The 14,259-nt window shown below is 36.1% G+C and overlaps 1 protein-coding gene across 1 annotated transcript; it reads left to right on the forward strand.

The window, feature by feature from the left end:
- Positions 1–1,781: 1,781 nt before the first annotated feature.
- LOC136696281 (E3 ubiquitin-protein ligase DTX3L-like) lies at positions 1,782–14,249 on the forward strand. Its single transcript, XM_066670530.1, has 13 exons — positions 1,782–1,852; positions 3,804–3,898; positions 4,237–4,377; positions 4,656–4,766; positions 5,223–5,399; positions 5,707–5,769; positions 6,220–6,288; positions 6,612–6,656; positions 7,305–7,569; positions 7,814–7,986; positions 9,804–11,243; positions 12,427–12,644; positions 13,144–14,249. Exons 2-13 carry the CDS (start codon positions 3,845–3,847, stop codon positions 13,211–13,213), a joined length of 2,826 nt encoding a protein of 941 aa, XP_066526627.1. The 5' UTR covers positions 1,782–1,852; positions 3,804–3,844; the 3' UTR covers positions 13,214–14,249.
- Positions 14,250–14,259: the final 10 nt, after the last annotated feature.

Consider the following 14,259-nt stretch of genomic DNA (forward strand, 5'->3'; position numbering starts at 1 on the left):
GCTATATCCCAACAAAGAACTGTTCTCTCTCTTGTGGTCAGGGAAGTGCCTTCACACTCTGAGGGCAAACACAGAGAGGGTGAGGGGAGGAGCTTCTTCCCACAAGCTACCAGACTCTGAATTCAGGAGAGTAGCTGGATTACACCAACACACAGACATCGTACTGGACTTTTCACAGGACAGCCTGCTCAATGCAGCATATTCACATTTACACATTTTGCATTGACTTTGTAAAATGATTATTTGATTACTTCTATATATCTTTACATTTTTTCTATATATGTTATATATTGTAACTTTATTATGCCATAGGTATGGACAATAAATAAGGCATTTCACTCATAATTGTACAATATATATATATATATATATATATATATATATATATATATATATATATATATATATATATACGCATATAGACTGTGCGTTGACAAATAATATTTGATTTGACACATTTTGATTTGCTTTGACTTGCTAATGGAGTTCCTGACAGTTAAAAGACCTGATCTTTACTGTAATTTAAAAATATATCAAATGTGTTATATGTGTTGTTTTCATTAATAAAATTTAATTCTAATTTAAAATATAACATAGAATGTTATATTTTTGTTTGTCATTTAAGCTTAAAAAAAAACAATACACAATTGGTGTGATGTAATTAATTTTTACACCAGTTGTATATAATCTGAAAAAAAAAACAGAAAAAAATTCAAACAAAAACAACAACAACATTTTCTGTTTTATACTTCACCGAATCTTGACCTGACCTATATGAATGGTTGGAAATTCCATTAACATACTACTTTTTCCTCCTATAAATTTGCATTGTTACATATAAGATAAGTTCTAAGCATGAGAAACTAGGTCATTCTTATGAAAAAATTGTCAATACTGTTACTTATTTTAAATGACATTAGCAGGCTTCTGAATTGTTGTCAGTGCTTTTATATTCAGGGCTCTTTAGTGACACCTAGGCTGTTTCTAAAAATGTTTAAATAATAGTTATAAATATAATCATCAGTTTTTTTCTATAATTTTTGTTTATTTTTTAGACATGTAAGGAACATTTTTTCATAACTGCCGCATGTTGTAATGTAACTAACACAGTGAAATAGAAAAAGTAAGAAGGATATTTCAGGTCCGTCATTAGACAAGGAATTGTATAAACCTGTTGAACAAAGGCCTGCATTCTTAAACAGGACAGACAGGTTCCTCTAATAAACAGTGAGTTATAATGACATAAAAGTTACTTCAATTGATAAATACAAGAAAGTATTAAGTGTAGTTTGGTGTGAAGTGGTAAATTGTCGAGAAATTTTTAGAGAAAACTCTTTTTAGTGGTGATGAATGGAACCAGGTGCAACCAACCCACAGTGACCTCCAGTCTTTATATGGAATTGTGATGATGATGGGAAAATAATGTTAATCTTAACTTAATAAATATCTTTAATTCAGAACATCCTACACCAGATATAGGTACAAAAATCTGATCTAACTGGAATATGGTCAGATATCAGCAGGATGTTCCTGAAATTACTTTCTGTCAGTAACTTTTACAGAAGCACGTCTGGTTCCACTCACCACCGTCAAAAATTATTTTAAAGTGTCTGTATAACAGCATTTAATTTTAAAGTACTTGTGTGTTTTTGTTCACATTTTAACCTATTTTATCGTGGAGCAAATCTGACAAATTACTGTTCTTCCTCTTTAATGGGAGGATATTTCCAGCTTTAAAAACACTCAAAAAAACCTGCAGCACAGTTTTGCTTTCGTTTCTTCGTCGTTTTTAAGGAGAGCAGTGCAGACCTAAGCTCCTCGGAATAACTGTCACTGGAGCCGTTGGTTTAAGGTACGAAACACGTAATGTCGATAAATATTTTAAAGACGGCGTTTAAAATCCGCAGTACTGAGCTATGCTAGCACTCTGGTGAAAAGAAGAAGAGTCAACGTTAAACTAAACAGTGTTCGAATAAAAACAGCCAAACACGAACGGTTTACATTCCAATGTGCTGAAATGTCTTATATTTATCCGACAAACCGTTCTGTTAGCGGACAGCAAACAATTTACTGAACATTTACTTCAGTTTCGGGAAAAATCGTCGAGTAATAACCTCTCTGTTTCGCCTTTATAGAAACGAAAGTAAGTGGCTCGTAGCAAATGTCTAGGTGTTTCTAAGGGCGCCTCCTTGTTCGTTATGAAGTAGCTAAGCGCACTAGTTTAGAAACTAATTTCAAGACGTTCGTAGTGCACTAGATATTTAGGGAGTGAGTGTGCACTGTAATGATTTGAGTGGTATTCATGTTTATGTCATTTAAGCTAATTCTTTCTACTTGCCTCAAACTATATAGCCTAAAGTTTACTACCACAGACTCCACGGCATTTCTTCTGAAATGATGAGCTGCTCTAGAGTTTCCTTTAGAGATATGCTCCATTATAAATGGTATCACTAGCTAGAAACTTTGGGCCTGTTGGGTATATCCACATATTGAAAGAGCCTTAACTTAACAAGTGGTTTCAGGGGAAGTGTAGCCTGCCTTTTAAGTTCTCCTACATCACCAAATCTACACCAAAACCTTATGAGAAATTCTGTACAACAAGTTAATTTTTATTTTATAACAAACAATTCAGGGCTTGTGTAACAATAAAAGCGAAAGGTAATCTTTAATGTCGAACATGGCTCATTACACTGTATTTTATAACTTTATAGATGGTCCAAAGGTGATCTCTTATCTCTCTCACTCTTAAAAACCTTTATTTCCATCAGTCACAAACTTCATACTAGCGCTAATACTGTCTGTGAAATTGACCTTAATTTTTGTTTTAAATTATCTAATATTTTGTCTTTGTTGTAGTAATTCCTTTTCACATATTTATTTGAACTGCCCTCTGAAAATAGAACTTAGAACTTAATGAACGGCACTGAATGATTTACCCTACATTCAACAAATTCCACATGATGCCCCATGTTTATCTCTTCTGAGTGTACTGTATCTCTCATGTACTGGGAACCTCAGACAGTGGGAAAACTGTTGAACCCAATGAAATCAGACTTAATTTTTATTCTTTGATCCAACAAAGTAGTTTAAATAAGAAACATTAACCTTATGTTTTATTACACATACTATAGAGACCAATATTGTAGCTCTTGGATTTCTGCACCTGCCTACAGGTAGTTTGGCCCTTCCTGAACTCCAACTGTCTCAGGTTTGCAGGATGCCTTCTTCATGGCATGTTTCAGCTTTTCCTATAGTTATTTAATAGCATTCAGCTTAGTGCTCATAGAAAGACACTCCAGAATGCCTTCATAGTTGTGAGAGTTCATTGTTCCCTGCACAGTGAGTACAGAGCTGATGTGACTTGACAAAAAGTTCAAATTTTGCCTCTTCTGACAAAAGGGCATTGTCTCAAAATTTTTGTGGTCTTTAAATTTGCATTACCACCACAGAGCTGGTACATTCAGGTGGTAGATATAGAGCTGGACGATACGGACAAAATGTATATCACAATATATATCTTTAATTAGGTCAATACGATATCATTCCAGTATTGATATTAACAGTAAAAAAAAAGCCACATGAAACATTTTGTATTGAGATATATATTAATATTAAATTATTGCCAAGCCCTAGGTAAATAATCCTCAGTTATTACATATTTTCAGAACATTTTATTCAGAAACTTTAGAGATAGAATTTTTTATTTTGATTAAAAATTATGCAGCTTTTTTAATGAATATGTTAAATGAGAAAATCAGTTATTGCTAGGATACTTAGTTTAGGCTCACTCTTTATAATTTCAGATTTTAAGCAGATTTTTTAAAGCAAAAAAAGATCTTCAATCATGTCACATGACAAGGAGGAGGCGATGGACACCAGTGATTCCAACAATAGTAATGTGAGTACTAAAAAAGTGAAAACATTTTATTTACACAAATTACACTCTCTGACTGTAGGGGAGCTCAGGAGCAATAATAACAAAAAGTAATGATTTACATTGGTCCTTTATACAAGACCTTACCATGAACATTTGGTTAATGTTTTCTACATCTGCTGCTTTAGGTTTACATTTTTGTGTTTTTGTTTTTCATACATCCCTCTATCCCATGTATCACATGTTTCAGAATCTTATTCATAAAATGACCATGCCACTTCTGTTGTCTATTAGATAATGCTTGATAACATTTAATAATTATACTGAACATACTGAATATATGTATCTCTCCTGGATCTCAGGAGATGAATGAGGATATGACTGATTCTAGTCATTCCAATATTGGAAATCCTCAGTTCAGCTCTGGACATCTTCAGGAGAACCCTGGTGGAGGGCACCATCAATTTCTTAATAGCTCCTTCTCTCAGAATATGAATCCAGCGGTGAGTGTTTTTTAATGATAAAATTGCCTAAGATATAAATATAGCTTTAGTATATTAACCTCACTCATTCTAACTCCTTAAAAACCATAAACACAAACAATGCCATAAACCACTAACAGAGAACCTTGCAATAGGTAAAACAACAAGATACAATCAGCTTTTTTTAACTGGTGGAAACATACTCCATGAAACATTAGGTTTTATTTTGTTGTGTTTTTTGTTTAATTATCTGTTCTGGTTTATTAAATTTCTAATCACATTTTTATGGAAAAATCAAGGGAGATATCAATATGACTCAAGGCCACCAGTCCTCCAAAATGTACCCAGATCTGACCCCATTTCAGATGCAACACCAGCAGCACACAGCATTGCTGTCAGGCGCTGAACCTGTGAGTAATAGTTACTTCTGATATCTATATTTGTAAAAACTCTATAAATAATATTATCTTTGTATTTATTTATATTTTTCATGGCTTTTGGTTTTGGAGGGAATGTTTTTTTATGGTGAATGACTAATGTTAGTTTGTAACAACTGTGTTGACAGTAGAAGATTGGTGGTTTTATTTTGTGAGCAAACATAGATGAACTGTGATGAGTCTTATACAGTCTTATCTTATTGTGATCACCAAAATTGCAGTGTCCTTAATGTAATGTAAAACCAAAACCATTTTTTTTTGCTTTAACATACATTTAAGCATCTCTCTACATCCTCATGTACCAGAGGGTGTGGTAGCAGCAGGGTTTTAAAATATTATTTTTATTATAAAAAGATCCAGCTGTGGTCTATTAGTTAAGGCTGATACACCTTTAATAATTATACTGTACACACTAAATCAATGCTTCAGTTACAGGAAAAAGCATCTTCTGAATTACACATGCATATGGCTGATTTTAGTCAATCGAGTGCTAGCAATCTTCATTTAAACTCTCGACATCCTCAAACGATACCTGAAAGCACTCAGTCGAACACTGGTGGAGTGCACCATCAAATCATTAATACCTCTGTCCCTCAGGATTCAGTGGTGAGTTATTTTTTTTTTTTTGCTTATTGTTTGAGAAATGTCTTCTTTTTATTGCTGTTGGGCAAAACCTTGTTGGAGAATTTCTGTTGGTCAGTGGTTATGAGTTTTTCACACAGTGTGAAGGGAAGCTGCTCTCATGAATTATCTCAGAAGGTTTGTTCAAACAGTGACTAAATACTGGTAATTTATTTAAACATTTTTCTTTGATGTTAATTTATTTTTTATTTTTTGCGTTTTAACCTCACCTACCCTCAATACTCAGCACAGTTATTAAGAACCTATATTATTTTTAAATGATTTGTTTCAGCAACATGTCAACACTGCCATTACTGATCAGCCTCTGGCCTTCAGTTCCACACGTGTACAACAGGTAAACAGTAATGTGATGCACAGAATTTGGATTTATTTATATTTTATTTATTTGTTGATTTACAGTGTAAATGTAGTTATTATACCTCATCTTCATTTAATGTGTCTATATCTACACATTGATTAGATTCTACATTAGGCCATTTATTTCCTTCATGAAAATTATTTGAAATTTTTAACAACTGGTGCCTTTAAGACTGATAATATATAAACATGCTCTGTTTTCACTGGCTTTTCTGTGTCATTCTTCATTTAAAAAAGCAGAGCTATAACAGTCTAGAAAACATAGTTCCGGTCCATAATTATTCTATAGTTCAGTGTATTTCTATGGAGATTGTACAGCAGAGGGCACTCTTTAAAGTAGCTGTCTAGATACTTACGCACGAAATAAACCCTTGTTCTATTTGTCAAAGGCCAGAATGGAGATACTGATTGATATATTCCTTTGCAGGCATCCTCATCAATGTTTAATTTTCCATCTGCACAGAAGAACTATTCAGAAGAACATCAACAAGAAGAGGCTGGTTACATTAACATTTATTAATGAATACCTTAATCCTTAAAACAACATATTGGTGTTTGTTCATCACATTTCTGTAAAGCTGTGATGGTTAAAGGAGTCCGTTGCTGGTGTATATTATGATCAAACTCAGTGTATAAAAATGTTAACGCTATTCATCAGCTTGAAAAATGTGTAGAATGTTATCAGCAACATCAACAAACATCAGCAATTACTGTAAAAATAATTATTATAAAATTAGTAGCTGCATTCAACTGTACAGATCCATATTCTTTGTACTATGTTTCCTATGAGAAGTCTAACCCTGTCTTTTTAAATGTCAGGACCTGTACAGATCTGGTGATGAAAACCCTAAAGACCCCAGAGAGGTAAACACAAACAACGCCATTAACCACTAACACACAACCTTTCCAGAGGTCAAACAAACATGCAGTCAGCGTGGAAGCAGAATTTTATTTTCAGTTTTGTTGGCTGGTTCAACAGTGATGTGTAATGATGGACACCTATCCACCACATCTACATGAACTTGTTGGACAACCAATTTCAAACAGCACTTTAAACACTTTAATGATCCTGAAGATAGATGTTGTTTATATGAAGCTGAGTAACAGAGCATTATTCCTCCTCCACTCAACTTTAATATTGGAACTCTTCTCCTGGCATCGGCCAATCAGAGATACGAGAATGTTTCCAGGACCAGGAGGTGTGACAGATTTCTGTAACTGTGAATGAGACTTTTGCACCAGCTTTACTCTGTGACATATCAAAGGCATGCAGATATACATTAGATAATTGCTTTTCTTTTCTTCACTTTTAAGGAGGAATGAAGCACTGCTTCAATGAGCTGTAAGGGTACCAAGAGTACCATGGGTCCATTTAAAGCTGTAAGGTTACCAGGGGTACGAAGGGTCCATGTCTGTATTAGTTTAAAGGATCACACTGTAGGTGGGGAGCTTTTGTCAGTTCTGATATTTTTGTCCTTGAAACTGTAAGATTTTGATCTTGTTATTTTTTAGGACAATGCACCAGATGATGCAGGGGCAACATTTGATTCTGGAGCAAAGCCTTCAGCCCCCCAGGACACAGCAACATTTTATATCAATGTGGAATGTAAACTACCTCTACCAGATGTAAAATGGAAATCAAAGCTTCAAATCGCTCTTCAGACGTGGTCCAGTGGAACACTGTCGGAAAATGTGAGAGACAATTGCGATATTATCGACATTCAACTCATGCCTGAGAATCCATGTATCGGAAAAGTGGTAATAAGCCCATTGAGAGGTAATGGAATTATATTTTATAATCAATAATTATACTTATATAGATATAAGTAATTATCTATGCATGTGTGACCCTGCTATGACCCTAGGATAAGTCTAGAGGCTTTTGTCTGTTGACTCATGTGTTATATAGCATTATATAAAATATAAACTTGTCTGTTAAGTTCTCCACTCAGTATTTGTTTATTAGACAGTTGGTCATAATGTTTTGACACTTTTTTGACAGACATCTGTTTGTCTGATAGCTTTGGAGGCTTTGAAGATTATGAAGAAGGCAAACTTAACCTTCAAAGGAACCAATTTCAGCACTGTAGTTCACTTTCTGTTTGATAAACCCAAGCCAGTGTATGACCCGAAAGAACAGAAGGTACAGCACACACCTGCAAAGGAGGAGCAGATGAAAGAGCCCATGCCAGAGGTAAACTTTGTTGTATCTTTATTTTGTGGTTACATGATGTGTGGTGTGTCTTTATATTTTGCTGTTGTCACAATACTGACATTAACTTAGCAATAAAGTGGGCCCTGGTCCTGTGTCGAAGTCGGATCACAAGGCCGCCACAGTGTGTTTTGTCTTGGACCAGTCCAAGCACATTGTTGGCATCCAGTCTGTTACGAAGCCTTTGTTGTTGTTGTTATTGTTGTTTGTCAGAGCAGAAAACTCAATCTTACCGAAACATGTACAAGAAAAAGGCAACAGTGTCTTCAGAGTCATTGTATATTTTATATAATGGTTCTGTCTTCACTAAATCCAAAAAAGGGGGAGATTGTGATTTGAATAAAGTCTTCAGTCCATTTTTAGTTCTAGTGGATTGTTTGCTCTTGCTCCAGTGGAAAAGCTGATGATTTGGAAGTTAATGGGTTACATCCATTTGTACACATCATAAAGGGACTTGGTGCAGTATATGATTATTAATAATATACATCAATAAAGTGTTTTGTTTTAATTGCAATAGTTACGTCTTGTGAAAAATAAACTAAAAATAAAATATAGCTGCAAGCGGCGATTTCTGGTTTCCACGCATTCTCCGCCTAAAATTTGCTTACTTTTGCGAGTTTGAGGTCATTTTCAACATTGCAGAGGCATTTGCTAACTTTCCAAAAAAAGAGTTTCTGTGTTTGATCTGTCTGTGGGTCTCTCAGTCACCATTTGTTGATAAGCAGAGAGTGGCGCAAAATATGTTAACGATTATTGTTAGCTCTGTGGGCCTCTCAGTCTCTGTGTAGGCAGATGCAACAAAAGAGGGTTAACCAAATCATGCATGCTCTGTGGGGTTACTGAACATTAATGAACAGGGTGAAAGGTTGCAATGAAGGTATACAGAGCAGGAGGTGGACTCTAGTCTGTAACTGTAAAACTACAAAGTGCTCATATGGTCGGTGGAGCTGAGTTATCGGAGATTGAATGCAAATTCACTCTCCATTAATTAAATTCCATTAAATTCACTCTCCATTAATTTTTGACCTGCTCCCTCCTGCGAACGTTTTGACACCAAGATCATGGGGATCAGATGAAGATCCAAGGACTAGTTCAAGAAAATAATTTTTGCGAATTATGCTAATTAGCAAAAAATCTAAGTGGACGGAGCTTAGTGGTTGTATGTACCTTTTTGATTCATCGGGACCCAAGGATCATGTAGAAAAAAAAATTGTCTCTATGCCACAAGGGGTGGAAAATCTTTTAAAAGCGTTTTCTTTCGCTTTTACCCCCTTGAGGCCAATCAGGCTGATATTTTGCGCCTGAGTAGCGGGAGCATTTACTATCTGTTGACCTAGTATCAAGTCTGTAGGCCTTACAGTTTGGGCTGTGCAATTCAATTTTAAGGCAGAATTTTTTTTCCAGCGGAATAATAAAAATCTGAACAAACACAATAGGGTTCCTTGTACTTAATGCTCGGAATCCTAATAAAAAATAATGATTTAAAAAAAGTTCAGGGGTTGTGTTGCTATTTGGTTGGCAGTTGTTTTGGCTTTGTACTAAACGACCAACGGCCTTGTACAGTTTTACACTGGTGTAGATCAACAACAAAAAGTGTACAGTGAAACACTCAAAGCACCCATACATTAGGATTAAATTAGAGCTGTGTACTGGCTTTTTTATATGGATTTCTCATCAGTGATTATTAAAAACATCATTCCAAAATTGATAATGAACATCATGAGTTTTTTCTTTTTTTTTTTTTTACTCATTTCTCAACTCTTTTTGTCAAGGTGTAAAGCCTATTTTCTCATTTTTAGCTGGACAGGGTTTACACTGCCTCTGCTGCAGTGAGACATGGACAGAACAGAGCTGAGATGCCACAAAATACTGAGACAAATGGAGCCCCGCAGGTCACTGTCCCCCTGTTTCATTACTGGTATCTCAGCCGTGTTTTTGGCAAGGAGCTGAGCCACATTGAGAAGACGATGGGCATTAAAATAAACACTGAGGTGTCAGTGTTTTTTTCTGCTGAGGATAAGAAAAGCAATTCTGTATATGAGGCAGTCCAGCAATTTACAGACCTTTATCAGCAAAGTACAAACAGACTACAGTCTGTTAAAATCCCTCAGACACAGATGGAGTCTGACATCATGAAAGAAGTGATGCACAATATTCCATCCGACCAAGCCAAGATGATGTTAAACATGTCGGCAGATGAGTGCCTCCTCTTTGCACCAGAACATGTAATATCCAGGGTTCAGAAGGAGCTGAAAGTGGAGTCTGGAATGCAGCTTTCAAGATCATTCAGCAAAGAAATGCCAAATAACAATGGGATGGACACAAGTGATGTACCAAGAAGTTCAAGAAGCTGGTCTCCAAAGACGGAAAGGACTTTGGAAATGGACATAAAGGATTCCAAAAATTCAATGGAGATAAAAGAGATGCATTGGAATCTGATGAAAAACATTAGTGGAAAACAGCTACAAGATATCCAAAACAAATATGGAGTTAAGTTTTTTGCTCAAACTTTGAAAGGCGTCACTGAAGTGACAGTACGATCCAGAGATAATCAGCCTGCACCTCTTGAAACACATGCCCTCAGAGCTTTTGAGCATCTCTACCAAAAGGTTGCCATGTCTGCTGTAACCTGTTCAGTGAAAGGCTCTTCTGAGGCGCAAGCTGTGGGCCAAGCACTTCAACAACTCGGCGCTCAAAATTATTTTGTTGAAGAAAGTGAGAAAAATAACTGCAGACTAGTTGGACTTCCTAAGCATCTTGCACCTGCCATAGCTGATGTAGAGGAATTGCTAGGAAAACCTGTGTTTGATTATAAAATAAAGCAGATACTTGGCAACCCAGGAGATTTTCCACGTCCATGGATCCAACAGAGAGCAGCAAAATGGATGCCTGGAACCTCTAGCAACAGCCAAACAGAAGAAAATGATCTAGGAAGGGGAGCCACTGGAAAAGAGAAAGAATATGATAAAAGCAAAGATGAGAACTGCCCTATCTGCATGGACCAATTCACAAACAGAACAAAACTGAAATGTGGCCATGAGTTTTGTAAAGAATGCCTGGAGAGCGCCAAAAAGAGCATGGGACAAATCTGCCCCGTATGTAAGGACATCTTTGGGACTTTGATAGGGACCCAGCCTGAGGGCAAAATGACTATCTGTAAACAGCGTTATCATCTCCCTGGTTTTTCTGACTGTGGCACCATTGAGATTAATTACTACATACAAGATGGCATCCAGACAGTAAGAATTCTTTCTTTGTAAATGTATGAAACTGTGCTAAATAATTAGCATTATGCAATAGCACTTGTCTAAGGGGTGGTATATATATCAGACAGCAAGTGAGCACCCGTTATAGCCCTAAAACAGCAGATGTGGTGGTGTGTTCTTGGTTTGCAGTGGCTAGTACCTACCAAACATTGTCCAAGGAAGGACAGTCAGTGAAGTGTTGACAGGTTCATGGGTGCTTAAGGTTCTTATGTGTGGTTAAGCTTATATGCAAGGAAACTTGAGGTTTGCCCGTCTGGTTTGATGGCCCAGAATATCTAGCCCAAACTGAGATGCACTGTGTGTTCTGAAACTTCTCTGTATCTGAGCCAGCATTAACAGTTTTTTTTAGCAGACTGTGCTGCAGTAACTCTTCTGTGGGTTCAGATTATACAAACTTGCATTTCGCACATCAGTGAGCATGCATAAACCTCTCACTATTTTCACTATTGCTTGAGCAATTCTTGGTAGGTACTATCCACTGCATTCCCCAAACACCCCACAAGACCTGCCAATTTGGGGATGGTCTGAGCGAAACCTTATGATCATCTCAATTCAGCCCTTGTGAGAGTGGTTCAGACCTTTACGCACACATTTTCCTGCCTTCGACATCATCTTCAAAAACTTACAGTACCTGCTACCTTGCATCTAAGGAGAGGCTGGTACCTTTCGCCACTTAGCGTGGCCAAAGACTACTACAGGAAAAGGTATGGCATGCAAAAGAACCAATAACACGGCTATTTTGGCATGACATGTAGGAGGCAGCAGTCTTTAATTTACACCAGACCAGTACAAAAAATTCCGGAAATGCTTATATGCAGATGTATATAAAGCCAGAGTGCAGCTGGCCGAATTCTGACAGTGAGGCCACAATAAAGCACAATGTAGCAGACTCGCCATCTACTTGTGGGCGGAGAGTCAGTGGCTGAAACTGCTTGCTACTTAATATATCCCAACCCTCAATAAGTGCTGCTTTAACGAGATATTGAGTATTATTCACTTCACATGTCAGTGGTTTTAATCTTGTGGCATGGCTGGAGTATAATGGAAGCAGAAATGTATACATAACTCTGGGAGAAATTAGAACTGTTAAGATTTCTATTTACAATTAATGTTTTCATTTTAAAGAAAATAATGGTTGTATAATTTCATTATTTAGGACAGACATCCAAACCCTGGAAAACATTACATGGGAACAGGTCGCAAAGCTTATCTTCCTGATAATGCCGAAGGAAACCACGTGCTAAATCTGTTACAGAGAGCTTTTAAACAGAAACTCATCTTCACTGTTGGGACGTCCTCGACCACCGGAGCTCAAAATGCCGTCATCTGGAACGACATTCATCATAAAACCAACACGACTGGTGGCCCATCAAAGTAAGAGCACTGGACTGTTTTGAGACACTATGAAGTATTGAGAAATGAACAATGTGTGTGCACATAATAGAATGCTGGAGCAGCTGCACATGAGCCTGGAGTTACTGTATCCTATACTAGGTGTAGACTAAAATGGTAAAATCCCCACCTGATACATTTGGGATGATTTGTGACTAATTTTCCAACATGTTTATGTGGCTGAATGCAATCAAATTCTCACAGAAATACCCTTAATCCTATTGCAGCAACTGGGAAGAGTAGATATTGTTACTGCTGTAAGGAGAAACAAATTCCTGTTTAATACTCCTTTCAGAGGAAACGTTGATTTAACAGGTGTCTACGATGTTGAGCATTCACACTTTAAACTGCAATCAAGTAGATTCAGACAATCACAACTAAAATGGAGACAATAATGAGCCATATTTGTTTAATCATGACACTTATATAAATGTTAATATTATTAGTTTCACCTGCATTTGTCTGTTGTTTCTCTTCACAGTTACGGATATCCAGACCCTGACTACTTACGAAGAGTAAAAGAAGAGCTGAAGGCTAAAGGCATTGAGTAAAGATTAGAAATGCTACATTTATTTAGTTTTTTTGCAGTGACTAACAATATTTCTACTTCAGACTATATTTTATTCACTTCATTTGGTCTGATATTGATCCTTAAGGGACATTTTTAGGAAATTGCAAGGTATTTGCTACTTTTAATCTTTCAGGACAATTCAAATATATAATGATCTTAAGCGAATTCTTTAATTTTTCCGGGAAAAGTGATTGGAGCTGAAATGGGCTGATATTTAGATTTTCAGTGCATTTTAAATTTTGCATCTTCATTAAATATATTTCACATCAATAACACTTCAGACGTCTGGTTCCATTTAACACCACTGTGAACAAGACTAACTCATTAAGTTTCTCTAGAACCAAAATCCTCTCAATCACCGTTTACATCTTAACCATTTCGTCAGTGAGACTTCTGAAAATCAGCCCTTAAAGATTTGGTCATATTTACTGATAATGTGCTGTTTTGGTTTTTGGTTGATTATTAAAATGAAAGAAGAGATTTAAAGCGACAATTATTTTTCATCTTGTAAATCAGTTAGGTTTTCTGGTATATTAATAATTCATATTCAATATTATGTTTCTAAGTGTATTTGAAATGGTGAAGGTAAAAAACACAATTAAAAAGACATCATGTATAAAGTCACTCATCTAGTCTCTTGCATAAAAGTAGTATCCAGGAACACTCAAAAATCCCCCAAATAAATATATATCACAGAGTCAAATTCTAGTGTGAAATACATTATTGCCTCCTCATAAAATGTGAAAATATGGATGGGGAAGAGTGGGGAAAAGAAAAAACACCTGCTCAGACAAGACCAGGAAACACTCTGGAATCTATGAAGGTTTAAAGTTTTGTTTTATTTATAACAAATGTTTAGTTTTGTAAAGTACTCCAGCAAAATATTAAACATTATTCTCGTCCCAGAATGAGTTTGAGTTTTCCATGCAGTTTGTACTTAACTATAAAAGCTGTCATTTTTAAATGCAACTGCGCAAAAATGAAAGACAATTGGGAAAAAAAATGCATGAATTTATCAAAACTCAA

The sequence above is a fragment of the Hoplias malabaricus genome, chromosome 5 (genome assembly GCF_029633855.1).
Source record: "Hoplias malabaricus isolate fHopMal1 chromosome 5, fHopMal1.hap1, whole genome shotgun sequence".
Lineage (NCBI taxonomy): Eukaryota > Metazoa > Chordata > Actinopteri > Characiformes > Erythrinidae > Hoplias > Hoplias malabaricus.